The sequence below is a fragment of the Anolis carolinensis genome, chromosome 5, assembly GCF_035594765.1.
Source record: "Anolis carolinensis isolate JA03-04 chromosome 5, rAnoCar3.1.pri, whole genome shotgun sequence".
NCBI lineage: Eukaryota > Metazoa > Chordata > Lepidosauria > Squamata > Dactyloidae > Anolis > Anolis carolinensis.
The window spans coordinates 16,148,024-16,172,416 of NC_085845.1; the positions used below are offsets into that span (position 1 = coordinate 16,148,024).

The following is a 24,393-nucleotide window of genomic DNA, read 5'->3' on the forward strand; positions in this document are numbered from 1 at the left end:
TCTCTGGGGTTAGGAGCACAAAGCCTCTATGAAAGTTAAAAAAACACGCACACACAAATAAAAATATAACTGTTGTAACCCAAGAAAACACATCTCTAAAAATTTCTAGGTCTTCCAACATGACTTTATGGCCAACTTCCACTGGAAGCTAGAATCACATTGGAGCACCTAGATTAGGCATGGGCAAACTTTGACCCTCCAGGCTATTAGGAATTGTGGGAGGTGAAGTCCAAAACACCCGGAGCCGAAGTTTGCCTATGCCTGACCTAGATATTCCTAGATAAATGTTCTCTCTAAAAATCTTTAGGTCCTCCGCCATGAGTGAAGGAAGTTGACCATAGCATCACACTGGAAGGCCTAGAGATGCCTAGAGAGAATATTTTAAATCAAATCTGTGAATAATCAAATCAGCAAAAAGTCTGCAAATCTGGAGGGATGGTTGTATTTCATATCCTCAAGATTTCACAGTAGAACTCCAACACCCATGTGGCAAAATGACATCAGAGTCTGGTCCAGATGGGAAAAGGTTTTACTAATAAAGAAGAACACACAAGGTAGAAATCACTGCAGCAGTTTGCCTTTGTCTGAAGGGCAAGATTCTGCCCCATCTTCCTCTCTCCCCTACTGAATTGATTGAAATCTTTTGGCATTTTTTTTTCATGTCAGGAGTGATTTGAGAGACTGCAAGTCACTTCTGGTGTGAGAAAATTGACTGTCTGCAAGGACGTTGCCCAGGGGACACGTGGATGTTTGATGTTTTACCATCCTGTGGGAAGCTGCTCTCATGACCCTGCATGGGGAGCTGGAGCTGACAGAAGGGAGCTCACTCTGCTCTCCCTGGATTTGAACCGCTGACCTATTGGTCAGCAGTCCTGCTGGCACAGGGGTTTAACCCACTGCACACCGGGAGCTCCATATCTTTTTGCATAATACACATTTAATAGGACTATGATTCCATTTCAATGACTAGGATTCGTAGTTTGGAGAGGCACTAAAGTTCTCTTTAGAATTCTAAAAAACTTCCCTAAACTGCAAATCCCATCATTCCATAGGATAGAGTTAAAATGGAATCATAGAACAGAATTGTTTAGTGTGAAAGAGCCCTTAGGGAGATTGATCACTCATTAGGGAATAGAATGTGGATCTCCTTAGTCCCATTCCAATGCTCTAACCACTTCACCATACTGCGTCTCTTAGGCAAACGCCTTGATCCAGTGGATCTCAGATGCCTTTTGTCTTGGTCCTGGAACACTCCTCTCTACTTCCCCTGTTTATTTCCCCTTAGCTTATTTCAATTATTGCAAACTTAGGTCTAAAGCAGGGGTCCCCAAACTAAGGCCCGGGGGCCGGATGCGGCCCTCCAAGGTCATTTACCTGGCCCCCGCCCTCAGTTTTATAATATAATATTTTAATATCAGTTTTAATAATATAATATATTGTATATACATATAATATTGATAATAATCTTATGTTATACAATATAATAATAATAATAGTAATAGCATATAATAATATTAATTATATGTTATATACTACATATTATATAATAGTATAGTGGTATAGTTCAATATAGTAATGTATAATGCTAATACTGTGTTATGCTAATAATATAATATATTGTATGTACATACAGCTGCTCTGAGTCCCCTTCGGGGTGAGAAGGGTGGGATATAAATGTAGTAAATAAATGCAGTAAATAAATAATTAATTTTAGACTTAGGCTCGGCCAAAGTCTGACATGACTTGAAGGCACACAACAACAACAACAATCCTAATTAACTTGTAATTTGGATTCTCTTAAGTTGGAATCCTGCTCTTTCCAGTGGGTTTGGGTAAAACCAAACTGCTGCAGTCTTATCTAGCTTGTCTATTCTTCCCCAATAATTTTCCCTCTTCATCCTATGCGAGATGTTGGAGGTAATGCCATGGCCAAACTGTTCCAAAGCAGAATTGTGGAATATTTCTCCCAAAGAAATTGGACGTGAGCGTTGTGTAAGTGTCCTTCCCCCAAACCCTGGTGTTTGCCCACTCTTGAGAAGACAGGCAGGACTACTCACGTGGAAAGTAGACTGTTTCCATGAGGTAGTAGAAGATATTCATCAATCTGCTTGTTGGCGAAGTAAGTGGGTAACAGCAAGCGTTTGGTGCGGTTGTTGAGGTTTAAGGCAAATAACGTCACATCTCCATCTCTGTATTTTGGGCTAGAAAATAAGAAAAAATAGAAAGAAAAACCTCATTAAAACAGTCAAAAACAGGAAGCCAATTTAAGTACAGACGTTCGATTCAGGCTTGAGAAATTTGTCTTCTTGCCTTTTATTTATATATAAATAGTGCCTGGGGATGTTGAGAGTTTCAGTCTAATAGACCTGAAAGTCATAATGTTGGATAAGACTGGTTTAATAAATAAAATAAAAGGCCACCATCCAGTCCTAAAAACTATACTTGGGAACCAAGGCTGTAGCCACACTGTAAAATTATACAGTAGAGTCTCACTTATCCAACACTCGTTTATCCTACGTTCTGGATTATCCAACGCACTTTTGTAGACAATGTTTTCAACACATCATGATATTTTGGTACTAAATTCGTAAATACAGTAATTATACAGTAATAGCATTACCATGTATTGAACTACTTTTTCTGTCAAATTTGTTGTATAACATGATGATTTGGTGCTTAATTTGTAAAATCATAACTTAATTTGATGTTTAATAGGCTTTTCCTTAATCTCTCCTTATTATCCAACATATTTACTTATCCAATGTTCTGCCGGCCTGTTTATGTTGAATAAGTGAGACTCTGCTGTAGCTGTTAGATCCCACTTTAACTGGCATGGCTCAATGGTACAGAATTCTGGAATTTGTAGTTTTGTGAGATATTTACCATTCTTGGTCAGAGAACTGGGGGAGGGCAGTATGGCTTTTATGTCTTCATTATCCTTGGTTCATTCTGCCTCTATCCCTTCATTTGATTCCATAGTATCGAGCCATGGCATTTAAAATGGTTTCAAACTGCATTAATTCTATGTGTTGTCAAAGGCTTCCATGGCCAGAATCACTGGGTTTCTGTGATTTTTCTGGGCTGTATGGCCATGTTCCAGAAGCATTCTCTCCTAATGTTTCGCCCACATCCATCAATTGCAACATTCACACTTGCCTTCAACAGACAAGAGTTCTTTCTCCCAAACTGGACTTTCCATTGACTTCCCAATTACCTAATTTCCAACAGACCTCACAACCTCTGAGGATGCCTGCCATAGATGTGGATGAAACGTCAGGAGAGAATGCTTCTGGAACATACAGCCTGGAAAAATCACAGCAACCCTGCATTAATTCTCCAATGTAGATTCACCCTTAGTTGGTTCATTAGGGATACTGCATGGTACTTGTATCTGCCCTGCCACACATGAAATTTCAATACTGGACCACTTCTATTTTAAAGCTTTCTGCACCACCTGCATATTGCCCTTGAAACTTACTGATGCTCGTTGGTGCAGTGAAGATACACTCGAAGCTTCCTCGGATCTTCGCCAGTAATGTCCACATGCAGGACTTTAGTGCCCACCAGTTTCTTGTATACCAGAGAGAGCCAATAATCCTATATGGCATTTAAAAGAAGCAGAGATATTATCCACAACTGAATGAATAAACAAGAAATGTATTTTAAAGACACATGTGACTTGAGTAGATGAACCATTGTCCTAAAGCAACACATTATGCTTTGTCATAAGAGTTGATCTGTGGGGATCTGGGGGTTGTTGTTCAAAAATGTAATTTTTTAAAGCCCTGGGAGTAGTTGTGGTTTCCATTCCAGTGAGACAGTGAGTTCATTTCAGGTTTTGGCAGGTGGCAAAGGAGCTGTCCAAAGTGCTGAACACATTGGAGAGATCCTTTTCAACCTGGAGCAGATTCACAATCACACTAATGTGGGAGAAAACATGATGGGGTGAAACAAAAGGCAGAACTCTTTTGTTCCTGTACAAGCAAAGTTTAGCAAACTTCAGTTTTACAAGATCTAATTAATTTCCCCCCATGTAGCACCCCAGTATCCAAAATGTACAGTCTAGTGCAGAAGAAATAAAGAATTCAGAGACCCAGACTTTGTTTTTGAGTATTCAAATTGAATAGTGTTCACTGTCCTCCCAAAGGAAAATACACTTTCTTCACGTTACTGGTATAACTGAGAGAATCGTTAGTAATTCTGTTGCACTATTATTGAATGACTGGGAATGAGGGATTCTACTAAAATCACTTCAAGGTTTAACAGCAGGGTTAGATCTATTTTCTGTCCAACCATGCTGTTACAGTATTGATAGAAAACTGGCAATAAAATAGATTTTTTGTTATACGAAAATTATATTTGGCCAGTGTTCCATGGGAAACTACAATATTTTCTCTAGATAGTATTGCAACCTATATTGCAATTTAAAGACAATTACAAATACCTATGGGCTAGAGTCTATGATATCACTGTTATTCAGTAATATTTCTTCCACTAGCCTATGAAAGCTCATGCAGTTTTGTGGCTCTTATAAGGAATATGTCTTATAGTCAGAAAATCAATAAGTTCAGATCAGTACAATAGGCTTTCCACTTTTCCACAGAGAGGAAAAAATGCAAATAAAATCAACACTTTTAAAAATCTTTCTAGGATAGCTCTATGATCAGCTTCTACTATATTATCACACTGGAGGATCTAGAAATCCCTAAAGAGTTTTCTCTAGGAATCTCTAGATCTTCTAGAGACTCTCCTCTTCTACAAATGTGGAGAGCCAACTGTATAATACTTACAGCCTGGCAACAGTTCTCCATGTTTTCAGATTTTGCTTCTTTCTCAACTTTCACTGAACATGGGCTCTTTTGCATGAAAAGAATGAACTGTACCACTAAGCTATGGGGCCCTGGCAGGGAAAAAACACACAGACATGCATCTGCTGAATTTTATTTATTTCCTTGCTTGCTTTGCTTTCCTTGTTTAGGTTTTGTGGCTATTGACTTTGGGAGTGCCAAGTATTAGATAAGTTTTGTTTTTGCAAGTCATTCCTTTGACTCATACCCACTGTCTTTAGGGAGGTTGGCGTGTTTCACAATAATGCAGCCATTTAGATCAAGGAACATTTTGCAAAGTGGGTGATGTCTTTGGACGGAAGAACAATGGACTGCAAAACTCAGAAACATTTTCAAATCCACTCCATTAATGGATGAGGTGGTATTAAGAGGTATGGATACACTTAGACAAAACTGATCCCCTTGTTGAGGCATTGGAAGGAAAAAAGCTCAGAGTTGGTGCTTTGAGCCAAGATGTTGAGGCCAGGCCTGGCCAGATCTCCACACTTGGGCAAGAGTTCCCCTGTTTATGTGGATAAACTACATTGTGATAGTTTACTTACAGGCAAAGGTTCAAAGCTGGCGCTCACCAGATGATAGCTTCCTGCTCCAAATAAAACCTGTCTCATCACTACATCAATGCCTAGCCGAGCAGACAGTCCTAGCTTATCTAACCACCTGCCAAATAAAATAGGAGAAAAACACAGATGACCTTAATTCAAACAATTTTCAAATCTGTTCCAGACAACAGCCTGTGGTATTTTAGTCTACATACATAAATGGTAAAAGTCTACATAAATGGTGGCTCCTTCAGTTTGGTCAAGGGAAGAGCTGCTCATGTGCTGGTTAAGATTTTCTGGTTAAGACAATAATATTCCACAGAAGTCAAGTGCAATTATTTGCAAACAAATATTATAATACTCACATGAAGCCGGCAAGATATGTATTGGAGAGCTGGGGAGCACCACCTCCATAGGCTGAACTTGTTTCTCCCAGCCACACACTCTTCCCTGGCACCGTGTCATCAACAAGCTAGAAAATGTTGTGAAATTTAAGCAGAAAAGAGAGAGTCAGCAAACAAAGTAGGAACATTCTCCTAGTTCAATCAAGTGCCCCTTGTGACAGGTGGCTCTGCCTTCTTGTGCCTGTATGTTCCAACTTACCATCTTGAGGAATTTGCATTTTGTAGTACAGTAGAGTCTCACTTATCCAACATTCGCTTATCCAACATTCTGGGTTATCCAACACAATCTGCCTTTTAGTAGTCAATGTTTTTGTAGTCAATGTTTTCAATACATTGTGATATTTTGGTGCTAAATTCGTTAATACAGTAATTACTACATAGCATTACTGCGTATTGAACTACTTTTTCTGTCAAATTTGTTGTATAACATGATGTTTTGGTGCTTAATTTGTAAAATCATAACCTAATTTGATGTTTAATAGGCTTTTCCTTAATCCCTCCTTATTATCCAACATATTTGCTTATCCAACATTCTGCCGACCCATTTATGTTGGATAAGTGAGACTCTACGGTATTATTATTTACTATTACAATGTGTCCCCTGCATCTGTGAGACCTGTCTTCCAGATGCTTCTATGGCATGTTTCCATTGTAACTTACCTCAGAGTTGCCCTGGAAAACTAGTAAATTCCTGGAGAGAATACCTCTAGAATGTTTTTAGAACTTTCAGTGTTATTTTATGGTAACATCTGAAGAAAGTTGTTCATTTCAATAGGGTTCACTATTTTCCCCTCTGCCCCTTGGCTATGGAACTCCCTCCCCAGTGAAATTAGATCAGCTCCCTCCCTCCTGACCTTCAGAAAGAAATTGAAAACGTGAATATGGGGCCAAACTTTGGACATGCAATAAATGAATATGGAATAGTACAATTTACGACCGGAATGGCTCCTGGACTATGCCTTTAGGTTGCATGGTTTTAATTAATTGGTTTTAAGATTGAGATGTTTTTAACTTTTTGGTTTTAATTGTATGTATGTATATGTGGCATCAAATTGTGCCTTTTTGTAAGCTGCTCTGAGTCCCCTTTGGGGTGAGAAGGGCAGGGTATAAATACAGTAAATAAATAGTAATAAATAAATATCCATGGTTTACTGTTTCCACAGTAAGTTCAGGTTGTACTGCAATTAATATAATTATATCCCACTCTATATCCAAGGAATTCAGGGCAGCATACTATAAAATTAATTGAAACAATTTAAAACAATGTAAAACAATGATGACAAAGATATATTAAACTATTTAATAGAGAATAACAGCAGATAAACCCCTTTCGTGTTCCAATTTGGATGAAATCAACCACACCCCCAAAGGCTCAGTTTAACTACCATGTTTTAACTTGATGCCAAAATAACAGCAGTGCTTTAATATTGTGTACCGTTTATGTTTCCTATCATTGTTGCACACCACTTTGGAGTCAAGTAGTTTATAAATACATGTAAGCAAGTAAACAATTTTTAAATACCTGGAGCTCTTCCTGTACAGCTGTGATGAAGGTATCTAGCACATCCGGACTCATGAAATCCTCTCGGGTAGCAGTTCGTCCATTTAAATAGTAGCTGAAAACAAAAAAAAACAAACATCAAACATCTTTGTGTGGGTTCTCACACAAGAAGACATAGAGTCATGGCACTGGAAGGGGCCTCATGGATCATGGCATCCAACCACTTGCCCAGGTAGTTGTCCAGCCTCATTTTGAAGATGTCCAGCGAAGGAGATACTTGCCTAAGCAATTTGTCCCTTAAGCATGTTTACTCATGGGATTCTACGAAGCAATCCCCTGAACTTATTAAAACTTGTTTCAACTTTCAATAACAACAACAACAACAACAACAACTTTATTTTTGTCCCATCTCCCCAAAGGGACTAGGGGCAGCTTACATGGGGCTAATTCTATTTCCATTGTCTGTCATTTACATTCACATCATAATTGGCTTTTACCTTATGCTTTTGCAATGGTGATAGCAGAGGAATGGCATCAACTCTTTAGAACCAATACAGTCTGATACTGCTTTAACTGCCATAGCTCAATGCTATGGAAATCTGGGATTTTTAGTTTGGTGATGCATTAAACTCCAGCAGAGAAAGCTAAAGAACCTGTAAAACTACAACTCTCAGGATTCCATAGCATAGAGCCATAGCAGTTAAGATGGTGTCAAACTGTATTAATTCTACAATGTAACTGCATCCTAAGCATGTTTTCAGACCTGAAAAAAAATTCTGGAAGACTCGAAAACACATTCTAGAAGACTCCTTTAGAAAAGGATTCTGGATGGATTCCTGTTAGTATAATTACACTATCAAAAGGAAAAACGCTATCATTTAGAAGTTCTAGGGTCACTTTCACACTACAATTTGCATTATATTAACACCATTTTAATTATGATAGATCCATTCTCTGGAAACCTGGTATCTTGTAGTTATGGAAGGTATTTGCAATCTACAGTAGAGATCTAGTGCCTCTCCAAGCTTTAAATCCTAGTGTTCCATAGGATGTAGCCATGCCAGTTAAAGTGATATCAAAGTGTTATAATTGTATAACATGAAAAAGTAATTCTTGCATGTAATTTTTGAAACTTCTTTTTACATGGGTTGCAGGAGAAGGGATTGGCAGCATGTATTTAAAATAGCCCATATATGGAAAAACAACGTGTTTTTCAGTGCTACAGTACCTTATGGATAAATACATTAAATAGATAGATGTGTCTGATTTATATATTGTAATTCCTTACATAAACAATAATTCGTTGAAAAGTAACTTCCTCATGCTTTGGATTACAAAACATGATGCATGGGTTTAGTATGTAAGGAACATGGTGCTGGATATGGATTTGGTACTTACTGGTGCCATGTAACAGAATCTATTACTTTCCCTCCTGATTTCAAGAATCTGAAAGATAAGAACAACAATAATGCCAAGGTAGTTTCATGGTTTGCTTTCTTTTCCTTGAAATACTAAGGAAAGTGCAAAATTGTGGAAAGGATGACAGAGAGAATCGTGCTTAATCATGGTTTGTTTTCCTTAACCTTGGTTTAATATCCCATCAAAGTATACTCAAGGAGTAACCAAAAACCAGGATATAAAGGCAAGCAATTTCCTTACCCAAAGAGCCTTTCTCTAACCATGGTTGGGTATATACTGCCGTATAAAGGAGTTTGGAATATCCGTATAATGTAATTAAATAGCACTGAACTGCATTAGATGTAGCCAAACTCTCACTATTACCTTCATATTTCATTACTTCCTAGCTCAGTGGTTCCCAACTTTTGGACCTCCAAGTGTTTTGGACTTCAACGCCCAGAAATCCCATCTGTTACCAGCTGTTAGGAACTATGGGAGCTGAAGTCCAAAACACCTGGATGCCCAAAGGTTGGGAACCACTGTCCTTAGTTTGATAACCAAACCATGATATGCTTGTGATCTTAACTAGGATTAAACAACACAATCCACTATGGTTCAAGGTAACTATGATTAAGCAACTCATTTGCAGTGTGGCAAAGAATCACTTTACTGCTTTATAAGGGAACAAAACTAACTTTTTTACCTCCTCAGCAACTTCTGAGTGTTTTTCCTTGGCTGACCTACATCGGGGCCATAGAGTTTGGCAGTTCTGTAGCGGCTGTAATTGTTCAAAAGCTGACGGAGGTGTATGAAATCCTGCCCTAGTTGGTAGCCATCAATATAAATGCCAGACTTGTGCTTGAAGCTGTTAGGTTCTGAAAGAAAAACACAAAATAAACACAGTTACATGGCTCTCAAAAAATGGTTACTGGGTGTGACTCGTTCAAAATTTACACAGTGGTAATAATCAACCAAAGTACAGAACATTAAGTATCCATACAGCTATTAGAGACACTTTAGATCTTGAAAGAACACACAGAAATAAAAAAAGGCCCAATATTCCTTTTTATTCAGAAGTGCATTCCAGCTAAGCATTGCTTGGAACAGTGTGTGTCCTAGTTTTCTATTAAAATTAATTTTAGATTTTGGTAGACAAGGATAGCAGAAAATCAGTTCTTGAAAGAGATTTTATGTTCTTATTTCATAAAGGAAGTGTTTATTTCTAAAATAGCAACAATTTATACATATGCCAGCCAGAATTACAGCAGTTATGAATGTGCAAGCTAGATTCATCCATTTCTAACCACTATAATTTGTGTTCATGATCCCTACTTTTTAACATATTCACTAGTTTAGAAAATACAGTACAGCCCTCGTATTGGCAGGGCCAGTATCTATGGTTTCATTTATCTATATCCGACAAAATATGTCCTCTCTTGGCAAAATGCATATTAATCGAGGGCCACATCAGCCTTATGGTTGCCTTCAAAGGGTGGTTGAATCTATGAACTGAGAATCCCTGGACACAGAGGCCCAACTATACTTTTTTACATAGTGGTCAGTGCTCTTTAGTTTTTACCCAATTTGGGTCCCCATATGTTATTGGAGAACAACTCCCATCACTTCTGATTATCTACCATATAAACTGGGATAATGGGAATTGCAACCCAACAGCACTTGTGGCTCTGAAGACATCATGTCTACAAACCTTGTATCTAAATTCGAACCCTACTATCTGACTAAACAGAACAAACTGAAGCCTTCCAGATGTTACTGTATTACACACCCCATCAGCTCTAGGCATGATATCTAACTTTGAGGAATACAGGAATTGTCCATCATCTGGAGGGCTACATAAAATGAAATGGCAGACTGGATTTGACCCATGGACCTTGAATTCGACACATGTTCTAGGTCCCTTAGCATGAATCTATGATAGTCTTAGGTCAGAAGGCCTTTATTTCAATAAGGTTTGCTGTTATCCATGGTGTTGTGTATTTACGCCAGTCCAGGAATACATTTCCACAGTTAAGATGTTTCTGCTGTATACAGGGACTGTAGAACTCCAATTCCTACTTTCTAAGAAGCAAGTGCTCTAAGGGACAATTTGGCTCCCTTATCAATTTGGAAGCAGCTGGCTGATCTTTCCATCCTCCTTTTCCTGAGCAATTTCTGGTACAATTACAGAAAAGATCCTGTTTGTGACTGTCATGCTGGAGATCACTGTCAGGGAAGGGTAGAAATATCACTCAACTGCATCCCAATTGACAATTTATTTATTTACAGTATTTATATTCCGCCCTTCTCACCCCGAAGGGGACTCAGGGCGGATTACAATGAACACATATATGGCAAACATTCAATGCCAACAGACAAACAACATTCAGTTTTTTTAGACAGACACAGAGGCATTTAACATCTTTCCAGCATTTAACATCTTTCCAGCTTCTTTCCAGCTTCACGCTTCCGGCCACAGGGGGAGCTGTTGCTTCACCGTCCACTGGGGCTGTTCTTCCTCATTCTTTTCCTCGCGTTTTTCTGGCAGTTTTATGGTGTTGTAAATTAGTTAAATTAGCCTCCCGCATAAAGCGTCCCTAAATTTTCCCTACTTTACAGATGCAACTGTCTTTCGGGGCTGTATAGGTCAACAGCAAGCCAGGGCTATTAATGGTCGGCGGCTTAACCCGACCCGGGCTTTGAACTCATGACCTCTCGGTCAATAGTGATTTATAGCAGCTGGTTACTAGCCAGCTGCGCCACAGCCCGGCCCCCAAGCATGGAATTGCTTTGGGGAACATTTGTTAACATTTCTGATTTCATGGTAGGGGTCCAAAATGGAAGTACCTTGTAAGCAGACATTCATTGACAAGAGAACAAATACTAGCTAGTCAGCAGGAGTAGTATCAAGCTATGACACTATTTAGCTACGTAACTAAAGTGGTTACAGAGGGTGCATCTACATGCAGAATGAATGCAGTTTGACACCACTATAATTGCAAAGGCTTAATGCTATGGAATCCTGAGAATTGCTGTTTTGAGCCTTCTCTGCCAAAGAGTGTTGGTGCCTCATCAAATTGCAAATCCCAGGATTTTACAGCATTGAGTTAAATTGGTGTTGAACTGCACACATTCTACAGTGTAGATGTACCCAGATTACGCTTAAGACCTTGATTCATTAAGCAGCAAGAGAGAATGATATCATGGTTACATCAAGGCAATGAAAGCATCTTGGTGGACAGGCAACACAATTCTGCAGTTCCACCCAACTAAATTTAAAAAATGGCTTAGCGTTTCCTCTTGCCTCCTTGGTATTTGCAGCGAAAGCAATCCATCATGCCAGCACATATGCACATCACGTACCATTTCCAAGTTCCCAGGACATGCTGTAATTCTGGGAATCGGTGTAATCCAAAATTAACTGTGCGTTGGTGCTGTCCCACTGAGAGCTGCCTTTCCTTAGCAAAGCGTTGAGTCCAAAGATTAGATGCAAACCAGCACAGTGTGCGAAGTTGTACAAAATATCAACTGTGCTTCCTGTAGATAGGATGAAAATGAGAACAAAAAAAAAAACCCTCCTTATATTATTACATGGCTAAATGCTTAGGACTTTTCCACCCCAATCCTAATTCAAATAATCTAAAATCTGCAAATCATATAATATGTAAATATATCCTAAATCTTATCCACACTCTGCTGTGTAAGATACCGTAAATCGCATGAGCATGGAATTGCTTTGAGGAACATTTGTTAACATTTCTGATTTCATGGTAGGGGTCCAAAATGGAAGTACCTTGTAAGCAGACATTCATTTACCGTATATACTCGAGTATAAGCCGACCCAAATATAAGCAGAGGCACCTAATTTTACCATAAAAAAACTGGGAAAACATTGACTCCAGTATAAGCCGAGGGTGGTAAATTTCAGAAATAAAAATAGATACCAATAAAATTACATTAATTGAGGCATCAGTAGGTTAAATGTTTTTGAATATTTACATAAAGTTCAAATTTAAGATAAGGCTGTCCAACTCTGATCAAATCATTATTCTCATCTTCTTCAATCTAAATGTGCTTATGTATCCTTTTAACAATAATAGAGCAAAATAATACATGTAATAATAATAATAATAATAATAATAATAATAATGGAAAATAATACAAATAATAATAGAGTAAAATAATAAATGCAATAATAATAATAAGATCAGAGTGAAATAAATGTATTAATAATAAAAATAAAAATAGAGTAAAATAAATGTAATAGTAGCAACAAAAATAGAGAATAATAAATGTAATAATACCAATAATAATAGAGAAAAATAATAAATGTACCATATATTCTGAAGTATAAGCCGTCCCAAATATAAGCCAACCAGGACCCGCACCCGAGTATAAGCCGAGAGACTGAAAAACTAGGCTTATACTTGAGTATATACAGTACTTTAATATTTGTACATCACAGTAAACTAGAAATCCTGGATTATTTGAACACAATGTGGCCCTGTCTACACTACCATATAATGTAAGTGTAGACTCATATAATGCAGTTAAATTGACCATGTAATGCAGTTTCATATTGCATTACATGGCAGTGTAGATGGGGCCTGTGTTCTTGCATACAGCTTAATCGCTCCCACTTGTTCAACTGTGTAAACAAACAAGGAAAGATAATTTAATGTGATACCCCAAGACCAGGAATATGGTTTACAACAGACAAGCTGAGATAATCTGACAAGTTCAAAGAAATTGCTTTTTTTGATAGGTTCTAGAGATGCCTAGAGAGAACAGATTACTCAGATTACGCAAGTGTGAAATGTATAGCCAACACAAACGTTATCTCACGTGTAATGGTGGTGTTTCTGTACTTATTCTTGTATTGGTCTCTGAGAAGAACCATTGCTTGGAAGGGCCATTGACTCTGCAAGACCTGCATGACGTCCAATGGCGGAGATCTGAATCTGCAAACATCTGCAGCATCTGGGGAGTGACCGAGAGAGAGAATGGGAGAAAGATAAATATTTTAGGGTTACCGTGAGGGCAATGACATTATTTTCTCAAGAAGTTTATTTTCTCAAGAAGTTTATTTTCTCAAGAAGTTTATTTGCAGACAGACTTAAGTGCCAGTCCAGCCCAAAGATGATCAATAGAGAAAAGTCATCAAATAGCTTTAACAAAGATTGGGAATTGGTCAGAGTGTTTTTTTTAAATAATATCTTTATTAGAGAGTTTATGTTTGAAAAATAAAAGAAAAAGGACTATATATTAGTAAGAGATAATAATTTCTCATCGAAAGTGGGGGAATACTTATTATTAGAAAGTAGGAAAAAAGGTAAGAGAGAGAGAAAAAAAAGGGGAAAAAGGAAAAAAACACAATAAAAAAGAAAAAAGAAAAAAAGCATATAACTGTTGACTTCCATCTCACTTTAACTGGTTCAGCATAAACTTTTTTAAAAAAAAATATTCATAAAAATCGGTAAAACCCATATCCCCTTCGTCCTCATCAGTTTCTAAGATTGTATTTGTTCAGCAGATAGGATCGAATTTCATTTGTTTTAAATAGTCCTTTACCAGGTCCCAGTTAATTTCTTTCTTTGGCAGACCTTGACTTGGAGATAACCAATAAGTGAGCAGAGTGTTTTTGAAGGTGCAATGGAGGAGATTATTCATATTAGAGTTTGAAGTATATTAGGATTAACTATGTTGGTATAAATTCATTTATGTTATATAGTTAGAGAAAGTAGAAGAAAGGAACAGTTATAATGTTATGGTTGAGCCTTCTGGCTCCGGTGCTAGGAGACGGGGTCGTAAGACTCCTCGAGAGTCAGACTCTTTTGAGGAGCGTGAAAGGAAATGGCTCCGGGACTTATTTGCAGAACCAACAGATGAAGACTCATTTGAGGGTTTTACCGAGGGAATGGAGGAAGAGATGGTTAGCTCAGAGGAGGATGACATGGAGTGGACTCGTGTGAGGGAGGATTTGGGTGTCACCGGCAATGATAGCATGGGAGGCGATTGGCGGGTTGCAGGATCAGACCCATGGATGGGCTGGAGGGATGGAGCGGGATCCACAGCTGGGGATGCTGTGGGGCGTAGTCAAAGGTGTTTTAGCTCTGATGAGGATGATGATGAGGAGGCACCTGGAATTAGGATAGCAGCTGACAGCGATGAGGAGTTATGAACTGGGATAAAATGGGGTTTAGGATCAATGGCTAATTGCGTTGGGCAAGGTAATCTGGACGAACGCTTGGGCTCTTGTTGGGGAACTTCCTGAAGACGGGTGTGATTCGTTGCTGGATACGTAAGTTACCAAGGACACTGGGCATAGACGGCGGGAGGAACTGTGTGGGGTTTTTCTGTGCAACTTGTGTTTAATCTTGATAGCTTGGACCTCCGTTGTCTTTTTGACGGACATTAATTACCTACTCCGGATTGACGCTGGACTGACTGACTGACTACGACCTTGGACTATCCCTTCTGTGGCTATTGGTGGAACTCGTTGATCTTTAGACGTCTGCACTTGGCTTTCGACCTTGGACCGGATTGGGACCCTGCTGACCGCAGTTACCCTGATTGATGTGCCTGGACCCGGATTTCGCTCGTTGCACGGAGGAGTAAACAGCCTGAGTTACTCATCTGTAGCTTTTGAGTAGCAGAGAGGAATCTGCTGCCAGTTTTTGTGTTCATTTTGACCTCTGTTTACCAACTTTTGTTTGTTTAAATTGTCAGGCTGAAGTAAGCATTTTTGCTTCAATCCGGATTTAACTCCTGTTTAATCCGGTTTATTCTTTCGAACCGTTTTAATTCAAACGGAGCTGTTTCTGTTACTTTTCACACTGAAGACAAGTGTTTGCCTAGTCCTTTGCTTCCTACAGGCATTTTTTAGTTCTGTAACTTTAATAAACTGTGTTGTACTCTATTTGGTGGCGTTCTGTCTATGACATATAACCATTAGCCAGGAACTTGGGAGCCAATTGTCCCCCCTTTTTGTTTCTATTTTGTACTGCAGTATTGTAGCATATTAGTCATTTTGTTGAATGTAGTTGTGAATATTCTCTATTGTTTGGATTTTTCTCTTTAAATCTTATTTCATATTATTAAAAATTGTTGACATTTTTTAAAAGAAGGAAAATATGTTGATGAGACACTCCAAAATGAGGTCATTGACTTTAGATCGAAATGAAGTCATTGGCATTATGTCAAAATGAAGTCATTGGCTTTAGGCCTTCTCTAAAGGGATTGGACTGTATGGTCTTTGTGGTCTCTTTCCACTTTTTGATTACAGGAACAACACAGGGGAAGACTGCTTTTAGGAAGCACCTTCTCCTTTACTCATTATGAGCCTCAGGGGAAACTTTAATCTGCAAATTCCTTTTAATTGTATGAATTGAGATACTGGAGCTGAGCCAGTTTTATAGTCCTGACAGATGGCACTCCCTTCCATTTTCCAGGTGAGGAGACTTCTGTCAGGCTTTTAATTGAAGCTCTCCTTGTGATTTGACCTACTATTGTCAAGCTGACCACAAAAAATAAAGACACTGACATAGTCAGCTAAAGACCACACATAATAATGGGAGGGCATGCCAATGTCACTTTTCCGTCTAAAATAGCTTTTAAATAAACTTACATTGAGACCACAAAAGGGAAATACCAAACCTCCTTGCTCCTGTTTTAACAGCTTGATACTGTTACTTGTTATATGTAATGGGACTTATTTATAATTATAGAACTCACCAATATGTCTCATACTGGAGTGGGAAAATAGGATAAAACTGGGTTTCTGAGAGTTTTCCAGGTTGTATGGCCATGTTCCAAAAGCATTTTCTTCTGACATTTCACCTGCATCTATGGTAGGCATTCTCAGAAGTTGTGAGGTATGTTGGTAACTATGCAAGTGGGGTTTATATATCTGTGGAATGTTCAGGGTGGGAGAAAGAACTTGTCTGTTGGAGGCAGGTGTGAATTATTCAATTGGCCACCTTGATTAGCATTGAATAGCCTTTCAGTTTCAAGGTCTGGCTATTTACTGCCTGGGGGATCCTATTTTGGGAGGTGTTAGCTGGCCCTGATTGATTCATGTCTGAAATTCCCCTGTCTTCTGAGTGGTGCTCTTTATTCACTGTCCTTGTGCCGTCGCGCCTGGGGCTGTAGACTCTTAGTGAAAGAGGCATGGACGTGACATCTTTCCCCAGGGGATTGCTTCTTGCCCTCCTTTAGGGAAACTGGAACTCCCAAGGACCAAAACACTGTAGTTAACTCAAAAACTGGGTTTATTCTTCACAAAGGGGGTAAAAGAAAATATACATTACAGTCTTTGGTTGTTTAAGTCCATGAAGCTTGTCCAGATCCCTCTCTCTCTGGCTGTGAATGCCGGAGCAAACTCAGCCTCAGTCCAATGACCTATATCTGAAGACAAGAGTCTTCCTCTGTTGCCAAAGGACTGATGTGAAGGCGCTTGAGACTCCTCAACGTTGTTCAGGTTGGCCCTGAACATGAAGTGTGAGTCCCAAGGGTAAGAACCTCAGAATTGGTGCTGAGAGGTAACTTTTGAAGGGCTTTCAGAGCCAAGCCTCTCTTTCACGTCCATCCGATAGAGTGGAATGAAAAGGAGGAAACACAGTCCTACTCCAGGAAGAGGTGGAGCCAAACAGTTTTGCTGAGTGAGCAATATAACAGGTACACACAACATTGATTGACAGATATAAATAACCAATCCAACTATATTTACAGGGTAAGGGCAAAATCAGGCATGATACAACAATTCAAATCTTGAAACTTATAGTTCCAACATATAGATGGCGCCACTCGCGCCGTCACAGTCCTGATTTTAGAGTTTTTTTAAATACTGGTAGCCAGATTTTGTTCATTTTCGTGGTTTCCTCCTTTCTCTTGAAATTGTCCACAAACTTGTGGATTTCAATGGCTTTTCTGTGTAGTCTGTCATGGTAGTTGTTAGAGTGGTCCAGCATTTCTGTGTTCTCAAATAATATGTTGTGTCCAGGCTGCTTCATCAAGTGCGCTATTCAATGCTAATCAAGGTGGCCAATTGAAACATTCACACCTGCCTCCAACAGACAAGAGGTCTTTCTCCCATCCTGAACATTCAACAGATATATAAACCCCACTTGACTAGCTTCCAACAGACCTCACAACCTCTGAGGATGTCTGCCATAGATGCAGGCGAAATGTCAGGAGAAAATGCTTCTGGAACATGGTCATACAGTACGGAAAACTCACTGCAACTCAGTGATTGATTCATGCCTAAAATTCCCGTTTTCTGAGTGGTGTTCTTTATTTACTGTCCTGATTTTAGAGTTTTTTAAAATACTGGTAGCCAGATTTTGACCATGAAAGCCTTTGAAACCCAATGGGATAAAAATGGGAAAAGAACTGAAACCAAGGGTTTCAATTTAAATCACGAAATTTCTTACAACACAAATCTACATCTGGCCCAACTTTTGGCTCTTTCTGTTTCTGCTGCATCTTTTTAAATATTGTACCTTTTTGTTCAGGAGAAGAAATCATGTAGACATCAATATATTATTGAACTGCACCTACTACCGTAGCAATCTTAGCCAGCACAATCAGCGGTGATACAGGAAACGGAAGGTGAGTGATACCTGGAGGATAAATGCAGTGCCTAGCCTTCACCTTGGAGTTTTTCCTTCCCACTCTGTGGAGATTTTGTGGTTGTAGAAATAAACAGCAGCACTATGAAGAGTTAAGCTGAATTTGTTTTGCTTCATCTGCCAACCCAGCTAAATAGGCCCTTAAATGCAGGAATACATGCTTGTCAGCAGCTCTCACCACTCAAAATAGGATGGAATCAACACTGAAACTTAGCACAATAAGACTGCTGACACCCTGCTATGAGCAGCCTGAATAGAAGTTCTGGAGCAGTTATCTCTTTCACTTAAATGTAAGCGGATTTATAGCATCCACTAGCCGATACTGCTGAACACTGCCAAAGAGTAGTTGTTTTAGATTAGTTTCTGTGAGCTGTTATCCAAATGAAATGACTTTACCAAGCTCTCAATTTCCGTGATCTAATCAACTTAGTAGGGAAAAGTTCTTCCTCCTACAGTGTTCACCAAGTGTGCCAAAAGTTCACAGGACTAGCCTCCAGCTTACCTTGTCTAGCTACCTGATCCAGGAAAACCTTCTCCTCCAGCGTTGGCTCTTCTTTGGGATCAAAAATCAAGAAGTCCGTTTTTGTGCCTCCAAACCTCAGAAAGCCTGGAGACAAGCCTCTTGCTAATGTGCGCAATTTCGCAGAGCTGGTGAAGTGAATGCCAATAAAATATTTTTGTTATTAGTAGTAGTAGAAATAATATTTAAGCCATGATCCTATATCACAGTCACAAATTTACAAATCTATAACCATGTTGCAGAATCATAACAAAACCCTGTTAGTAAATTGTGCCAATGTACATCTGGGCACTAGCAAGAGCATTTCAATGCACATAGGGCACTTCTGATTTGCTTTGGGTACTTCTGTGGCACATTGGGCACCTCTGATTCACACTGGTGAAAAAGAAAAAAACAGCTTGAATTTTGTGCTCTGCTTAGCTTGATGCTGTGAGTGACATTTTTTTGCTGATGGACAGCATTTCTAATTCTAAATAAAGATGACATTTAAAAATCTAACATCCCAGACATTGCACCAGCAATGTAGCAGTCACATGGAAGCGGGTTGGTTTGACACCCGTGATGCTCTTGAAGGCAGACGAGATTCTTCACAGCTGAGCGGTGCAGAGCCAAACAGGTTTATAATGTGTCTCTCCAAGAAGTCAAGGGCATCATCGCTATGCAGGCTGGTTTCAGGACAGGCTCGTCTGGCTCCCTTATTTGTTTGACAACATCGGTGCAACACAGGTTTTGCTTTAACCTAACTAACCACACCTACTGCAGCAATTTCCTGTCCCCAGGGCCCAACGAGGTATTTGGTTGCCTTGGGATCACATGGCTTCACTCTGAGCAGTGACATCTTCTTACCAGATCAAAGAATCCCTTAATTACCAGTGATTGTTGTATTTATGAAATAATAGCAACAAAGGATGCCTCTTAGCATACACAGAGTTTTGTCCCCTCAGCAAATAAATTTAGCGAAGGCAAGCATCCTCTGGTACTAAACTTTCCAACATTTCCCTGATGAAAAAAAGGATACCTATGGCCAAGCAACATCAGTGTGTGGTCAAGATAACAATAAATGAAGAAGAACACATAAACTTGGGCAGGCTGAAGCAGCTTGCTTTTGAGCTTGAAGGGCAAGATTTGCCTCTCTCTCTGCTGTCCTCTCCTTACAGTGAGTTAACTTTGTGTAAACAAAGTTGACTCACTGTAAGGACAAAGGGGAAAGCAGCAGGAAGAGAGAGAAACTGGGAAATTTAAACAATTGCTGAAAAAACAGGACAACAATGGATTAATTGAGATGGTGAAATTAGAAGAATTGGAAGGTATGTGACATGCTGTGTATTATTTGATTATAACTCCTACCAGACCTGACTAGGTGAGGGATCAGGAATCTGCAGACCAGTAGCATTTATTAGATTGTTTGTTTTCCACTCAGATACAGCATTCCCTACAAAAAGAGTGATAGACCAACACATTTGCTCCCATTCACAGCTTGCACCTTCTTTCTGCTGCTCCTTTCTCCCCATTCCTCTTGCTGTTGTCTGACATTTAGAAAATCCCTTTAAGTATTTGACCACTGACATTTAGATAATGCATTTCTTGTAACTAAGATGTGCCCCTTTTCCCATGAACTTAGGAAATCGTGTAAAAGCTCATAGAATCTCAGCACCTTCATAGGCACAGCTTGTGGACCTTCTCAGTGATGGCCCCTGGGCTCTTTTTAAAAAAGGTTTAAAACTAATGACTTTTTAAGTGAGTTCTGTATTGTTTTAATTTGACTATTTTAAACTGTTGTTATTTTCAGCTGTATGATTTAAATTGTTTTAATATAGGAGTTCCTTATGGATACTAACATGGCAAAAGCAAGGTGTGTTGTTTCCCTCCACCCACAATATTTTCAAGCTGTGGATGATGGAATCCATAGATGTAGAATCCTTGAATAATGATGGCTGATTGTATTGTGAATATTTTATTCTGTTTTAATGGTAATTGTTTACATGTTTTAAATTAGCTCTATAGTCCACTGCTGCTGAAATGTGTAATTGATTGAATGTCTGGGGTCTGGCTAAGACCTAGCAAGGCTGAAGACACCATCCCAAAATGAAACCTGAAAATTGCATTATGGAAGAGAAAGAAAGGCAAGGAATTAAGTTCATAAGGCTTGGCAAAAAAGTGTTCCCAAGGGGGGAAAAAAACATTGAACTGAGAACCTTGGTTTCAAGCTGGGATGCTTGCATAAAGAAAGACAATGAATTAATTACATTATAGCACTTGAATGGAATGGCCCATTAGTTTATGTGACTGATGAAGATTCACCTGGCCAGAGGAGAATGGAGAGTGACCACCAAACAATTGAGTGATGGATGAGAAAATCCCTAACTTTCAGAATCAAGTGTGTGCCAGACCTTCAGCAATGTTGCATCTGTTCCTCCATCTCTTTCCTCCCAGTAGCCTGATCAACTCCAAGGGAAGAATGGTGTTTATGCATGCTGAATGTATGGATTTTGGGTGAATGAGATATTTCCCCTCTGTCTGTGTCATCATCACCATAGGCTATCACTCATGACTAGTTCAATTGTCTTCCAAAGGTAGTATCCTAGTGGGGGGTCCATAAGTAACTGTAGAGATCTATTCAGGATCCACATGGTTGTTTGCAGTGAGGACATACATTTCCAGATGGAAGGCAGTCGGTCCCAACAAAGGTTTGCTTGACATGCCTTCTTGACACATTTCCCCTTTTTGCCTTCTATTCGCACCTCCTCAAAATCCACAGCACTGTTGGTAACAGCCGATCTCTAGTTAGAATGCTGAAGTGTCAGGACTTCCCAGTTCTTAGTGTTCATTTTTTTAGGTTAGCTTTAAGCCCATCTTTAAATCTGTTTTCTATAAATTCTGTACTGGTTGTTTCTGTACTACTTGATTCTCTGGGAATACCTGAGACACTTTGCCCCACTCAAGATGGATCAAATAACATTTTAGATTTGAAAATTCATAACAAATGGACCACATAATTGTACTGGAGAATCTGGAGATTTCTAGAGAGAGTACTCTTAGCATTTTGGCATTTATTCATAGGCTGCGAACAAGCTTGGCCAGACTGAGCTCCCAGAATGGGCACAGCTAATGTAAATCACTTGTGAAATACAAAGACACTGCATCAGTTAAAAGATGACACGAAACAGATAACGGTCCACCAAATACTTCCTGGCGGAAGCTGATAAAGCATTTGACTTATACATCAAGGTCCCACAGGATAATTACTTGTGGTTTAGTCCCCTTTAAACCCAAGATGCAAAGGGGATGGCGAGATATATTCACTGCACATGCAGTGATTCAAGGGGCCTGTGGAAAACTGGGAGAAAATAATAGACCGAGGTACTGGAAGATCCTTTAGTGATGGACAGAGGCACCGATCTGAAGAGCTTCACCACAGGAAGGACATTCTCCTATTGACTTTTGAGATTTTACCTGGCATTTTGGTAAAACAAACACACAACAATTGAGAATGTCATGGTTTTAAAAGTAACTTGTGGTGTAACTCACTAGAAAATTCCCAATAAATGTATTATTGTTGCCATTACAAAAAAAAATCTTGTTATATTAGTAATCATTTTTCAACTAATTTTAAACAAAAGCAGACATTAGGAATAATCAGAGAATGGTATCAATTTCAAAAGTACAAAAATTCTGCTCAAAAATTCTAGCAGTTCATACATGCAAGGAATTCTATGCATGACTGCTTTAAAGGCATCCATGCAGAAGGTTGTGTCAGCAATAAATTGCATGAGTCTCACAAAGCTTACATCTGCTCGGTGAAACCACTGTATAGATGCATTTTAACACGGTGCAATGTGATTATATGTTGTGCAAGGAAATGTCCGCTCTCTCAGCTATGAGGAAGACAAAAGATGTGCCATGACCTAAAGGAAACCACAGGAAATGGCAATGCAAAATACTTAACCCAGAAGATAATTAAGGGTGCAATTGCTTCTTAACTCTGCAGAAGCCAACTCATTCATCCTGTAGCAGAAGGATGCGGTGGAAGTCTAGAGAGCAAAAAATGCTACAAGGAAGTCCATTAAAAAAGAACAATTATATGTGATTGGAGACACCGTGTCCTATTACTGCTGCACGTATGTATAAATAAACCTTCCTCCTGTGTAAAGCTTTTAAAAATGATTGCAAAAATGCATATAGAATCATAGAATTGGAAGACACCTCACAGGCCATCCAGTCCAACCCCCTGCAAGAAGGTTTGATTTTCTGAAACGACCAAACTCTCCTGACCCCTGCAGCCTGCCCTGTGGCCAATTGGTGACTGATGGAGCGTAAGTGGTTGGGTAAATTCAAAATATATCTGGTTATGTCACTTGACAGATCTATACTGATCCAAAACATGCCTATCTGGCATACTGGATGTTGGATTGGCCCTGAGTTTTGTCCCCATAGGGTAGACATTCTCAAACCATGGCCCTCCAACCTTCAACTCAGAGAAGCCCTAGCCAGCTTGTTCAATGGTCAGGAATTTTGGGAGTTGGAGGCCCAAACAGCTGGAGGGCGGCAATTTGAGGATGCTTGCCATAGGACTCCTTTAGCTGACACAGAAGTTAGGGGGCCGCCCAGTGGTGCCAAACCATAACTGGTGCCACTGGGAAATGTGGACTCCTTCTAACTACCTCCCACCTCCATGTTATGGCACCCTGACCATGACGCAAGTCCTACCTGTTCTTGCCATGTGCCATGATGTCAGCCAAAGAACCAACTGTCGTCCCCCCCCCCCCCCAATCTTCTTAGCCCTCCCTGCCACTTTGGTCAGTGTCAAGGCACGTGATGGAGAACAAGTTGGAGCCCTGATGGAGAACAGATAAGACCTATGTCATGGCCAGAGACTGTCACAACACAGATGGTGGTGATGGGAAGGGGATTGCCATCCCATGGCCTTGGGCCACTCAAGCCTGGGATACACTGGATGGCAGTCAAACCCACACATATGGCCTGTATTGTGCCATATATTGTGCCCTACAGGCTCTCAGACATTGCATTTGAAATTATCTATTATCATCCCCCTTCAAGAAACTCAGCATAACTTAGGTAAAGGTAAAGATTTTCCCCTGACGTTAAGTCCAGTCGTGACCGACTCTGGGGGTTGGTGCTCATCTCCATTTCTAAGCCGAAGAGCCGGCGTTGTCCTTAGACACTTCCAAGGTCATGTGGCCGGCATGACTGCATGGAGCGCCGTTACCTTCCCACCGGAGCGGTACCTATTGATCTACTCACATTTGCATGTTTTTCGAACTGCTAGGTTGGCAGGAGCTGGGGCTAACAGCGGGTGCTCATTCCGCTCCTGGGATTTGAACCTGGGACCTTTCGATCTGCAAGTTCAGCAGCTCAGCGCTTTAACACACTGTGCCTCCACCAGGGGCCCCAGCATAACTCATATATTTGTATTTACTTGAATCTAATGTGCCTTCGAATTTAATGTGCACTTCAATTTTCAAAACCTTGAACACCCCCCCCAAAATAATAATAATAATAATAATAATAATAATAATAATAATAATAATAATAATAAT

At 39.6% G+C, this 24,393-nt stretch overlaps 1 protein-coding gene across 1 annotated transcript in view; it reads right to left on the minus strand.

The window, feature by feature from the left end:
• hpse (heparanase) overlaps window positions 1-24,393 on the minus strand; it is a 28,883-nt gene that overhangs the window by 1,638 nt on the left and 2,852 nt on the right. The window contains exons 2-11 of the mRNA XM_008111006.3: window positions 18,818-18,963; window positions 13,532-13,666; window positions 12,050-12,223; window positions 9,393-9,564; window positions 8,690-8,737; window positions 7,313-7,406; window positions 5,752-5,858; window positions 5,390-5,504; window positions 3,479-3,597; window positions 2,058-2,201 (exon numbers count right to left, since the gene is read on the minus strand). Coding sequence (XP_008109213.2) covers window positions 2,058-2,201; window positions 3,479-3,597; window positions 5,390-5,504; window positions 5,752-5,858; window positions 7,313-7,406; window positions 8,690-8,737; window positions 9,393-9,564; window positions 12,050-12,223; window positions 13,532-13,666; window positions 18,818-18,963 — 1,254 coding nt within the window. The remainder of the gene's footprint in view (window positions 1-2,057; window positions 2,202-3,478; window positions 3,598-5,389; window positions 5,505-5,751; window positions 5,859-7,312; window positions 7,407-8,689; window positions 8,738-9,392; window positions 9,565-12,049; window positions 12,224-13,531; window positions 13,667-18,817; window positions 18,964-24,393) is intronic.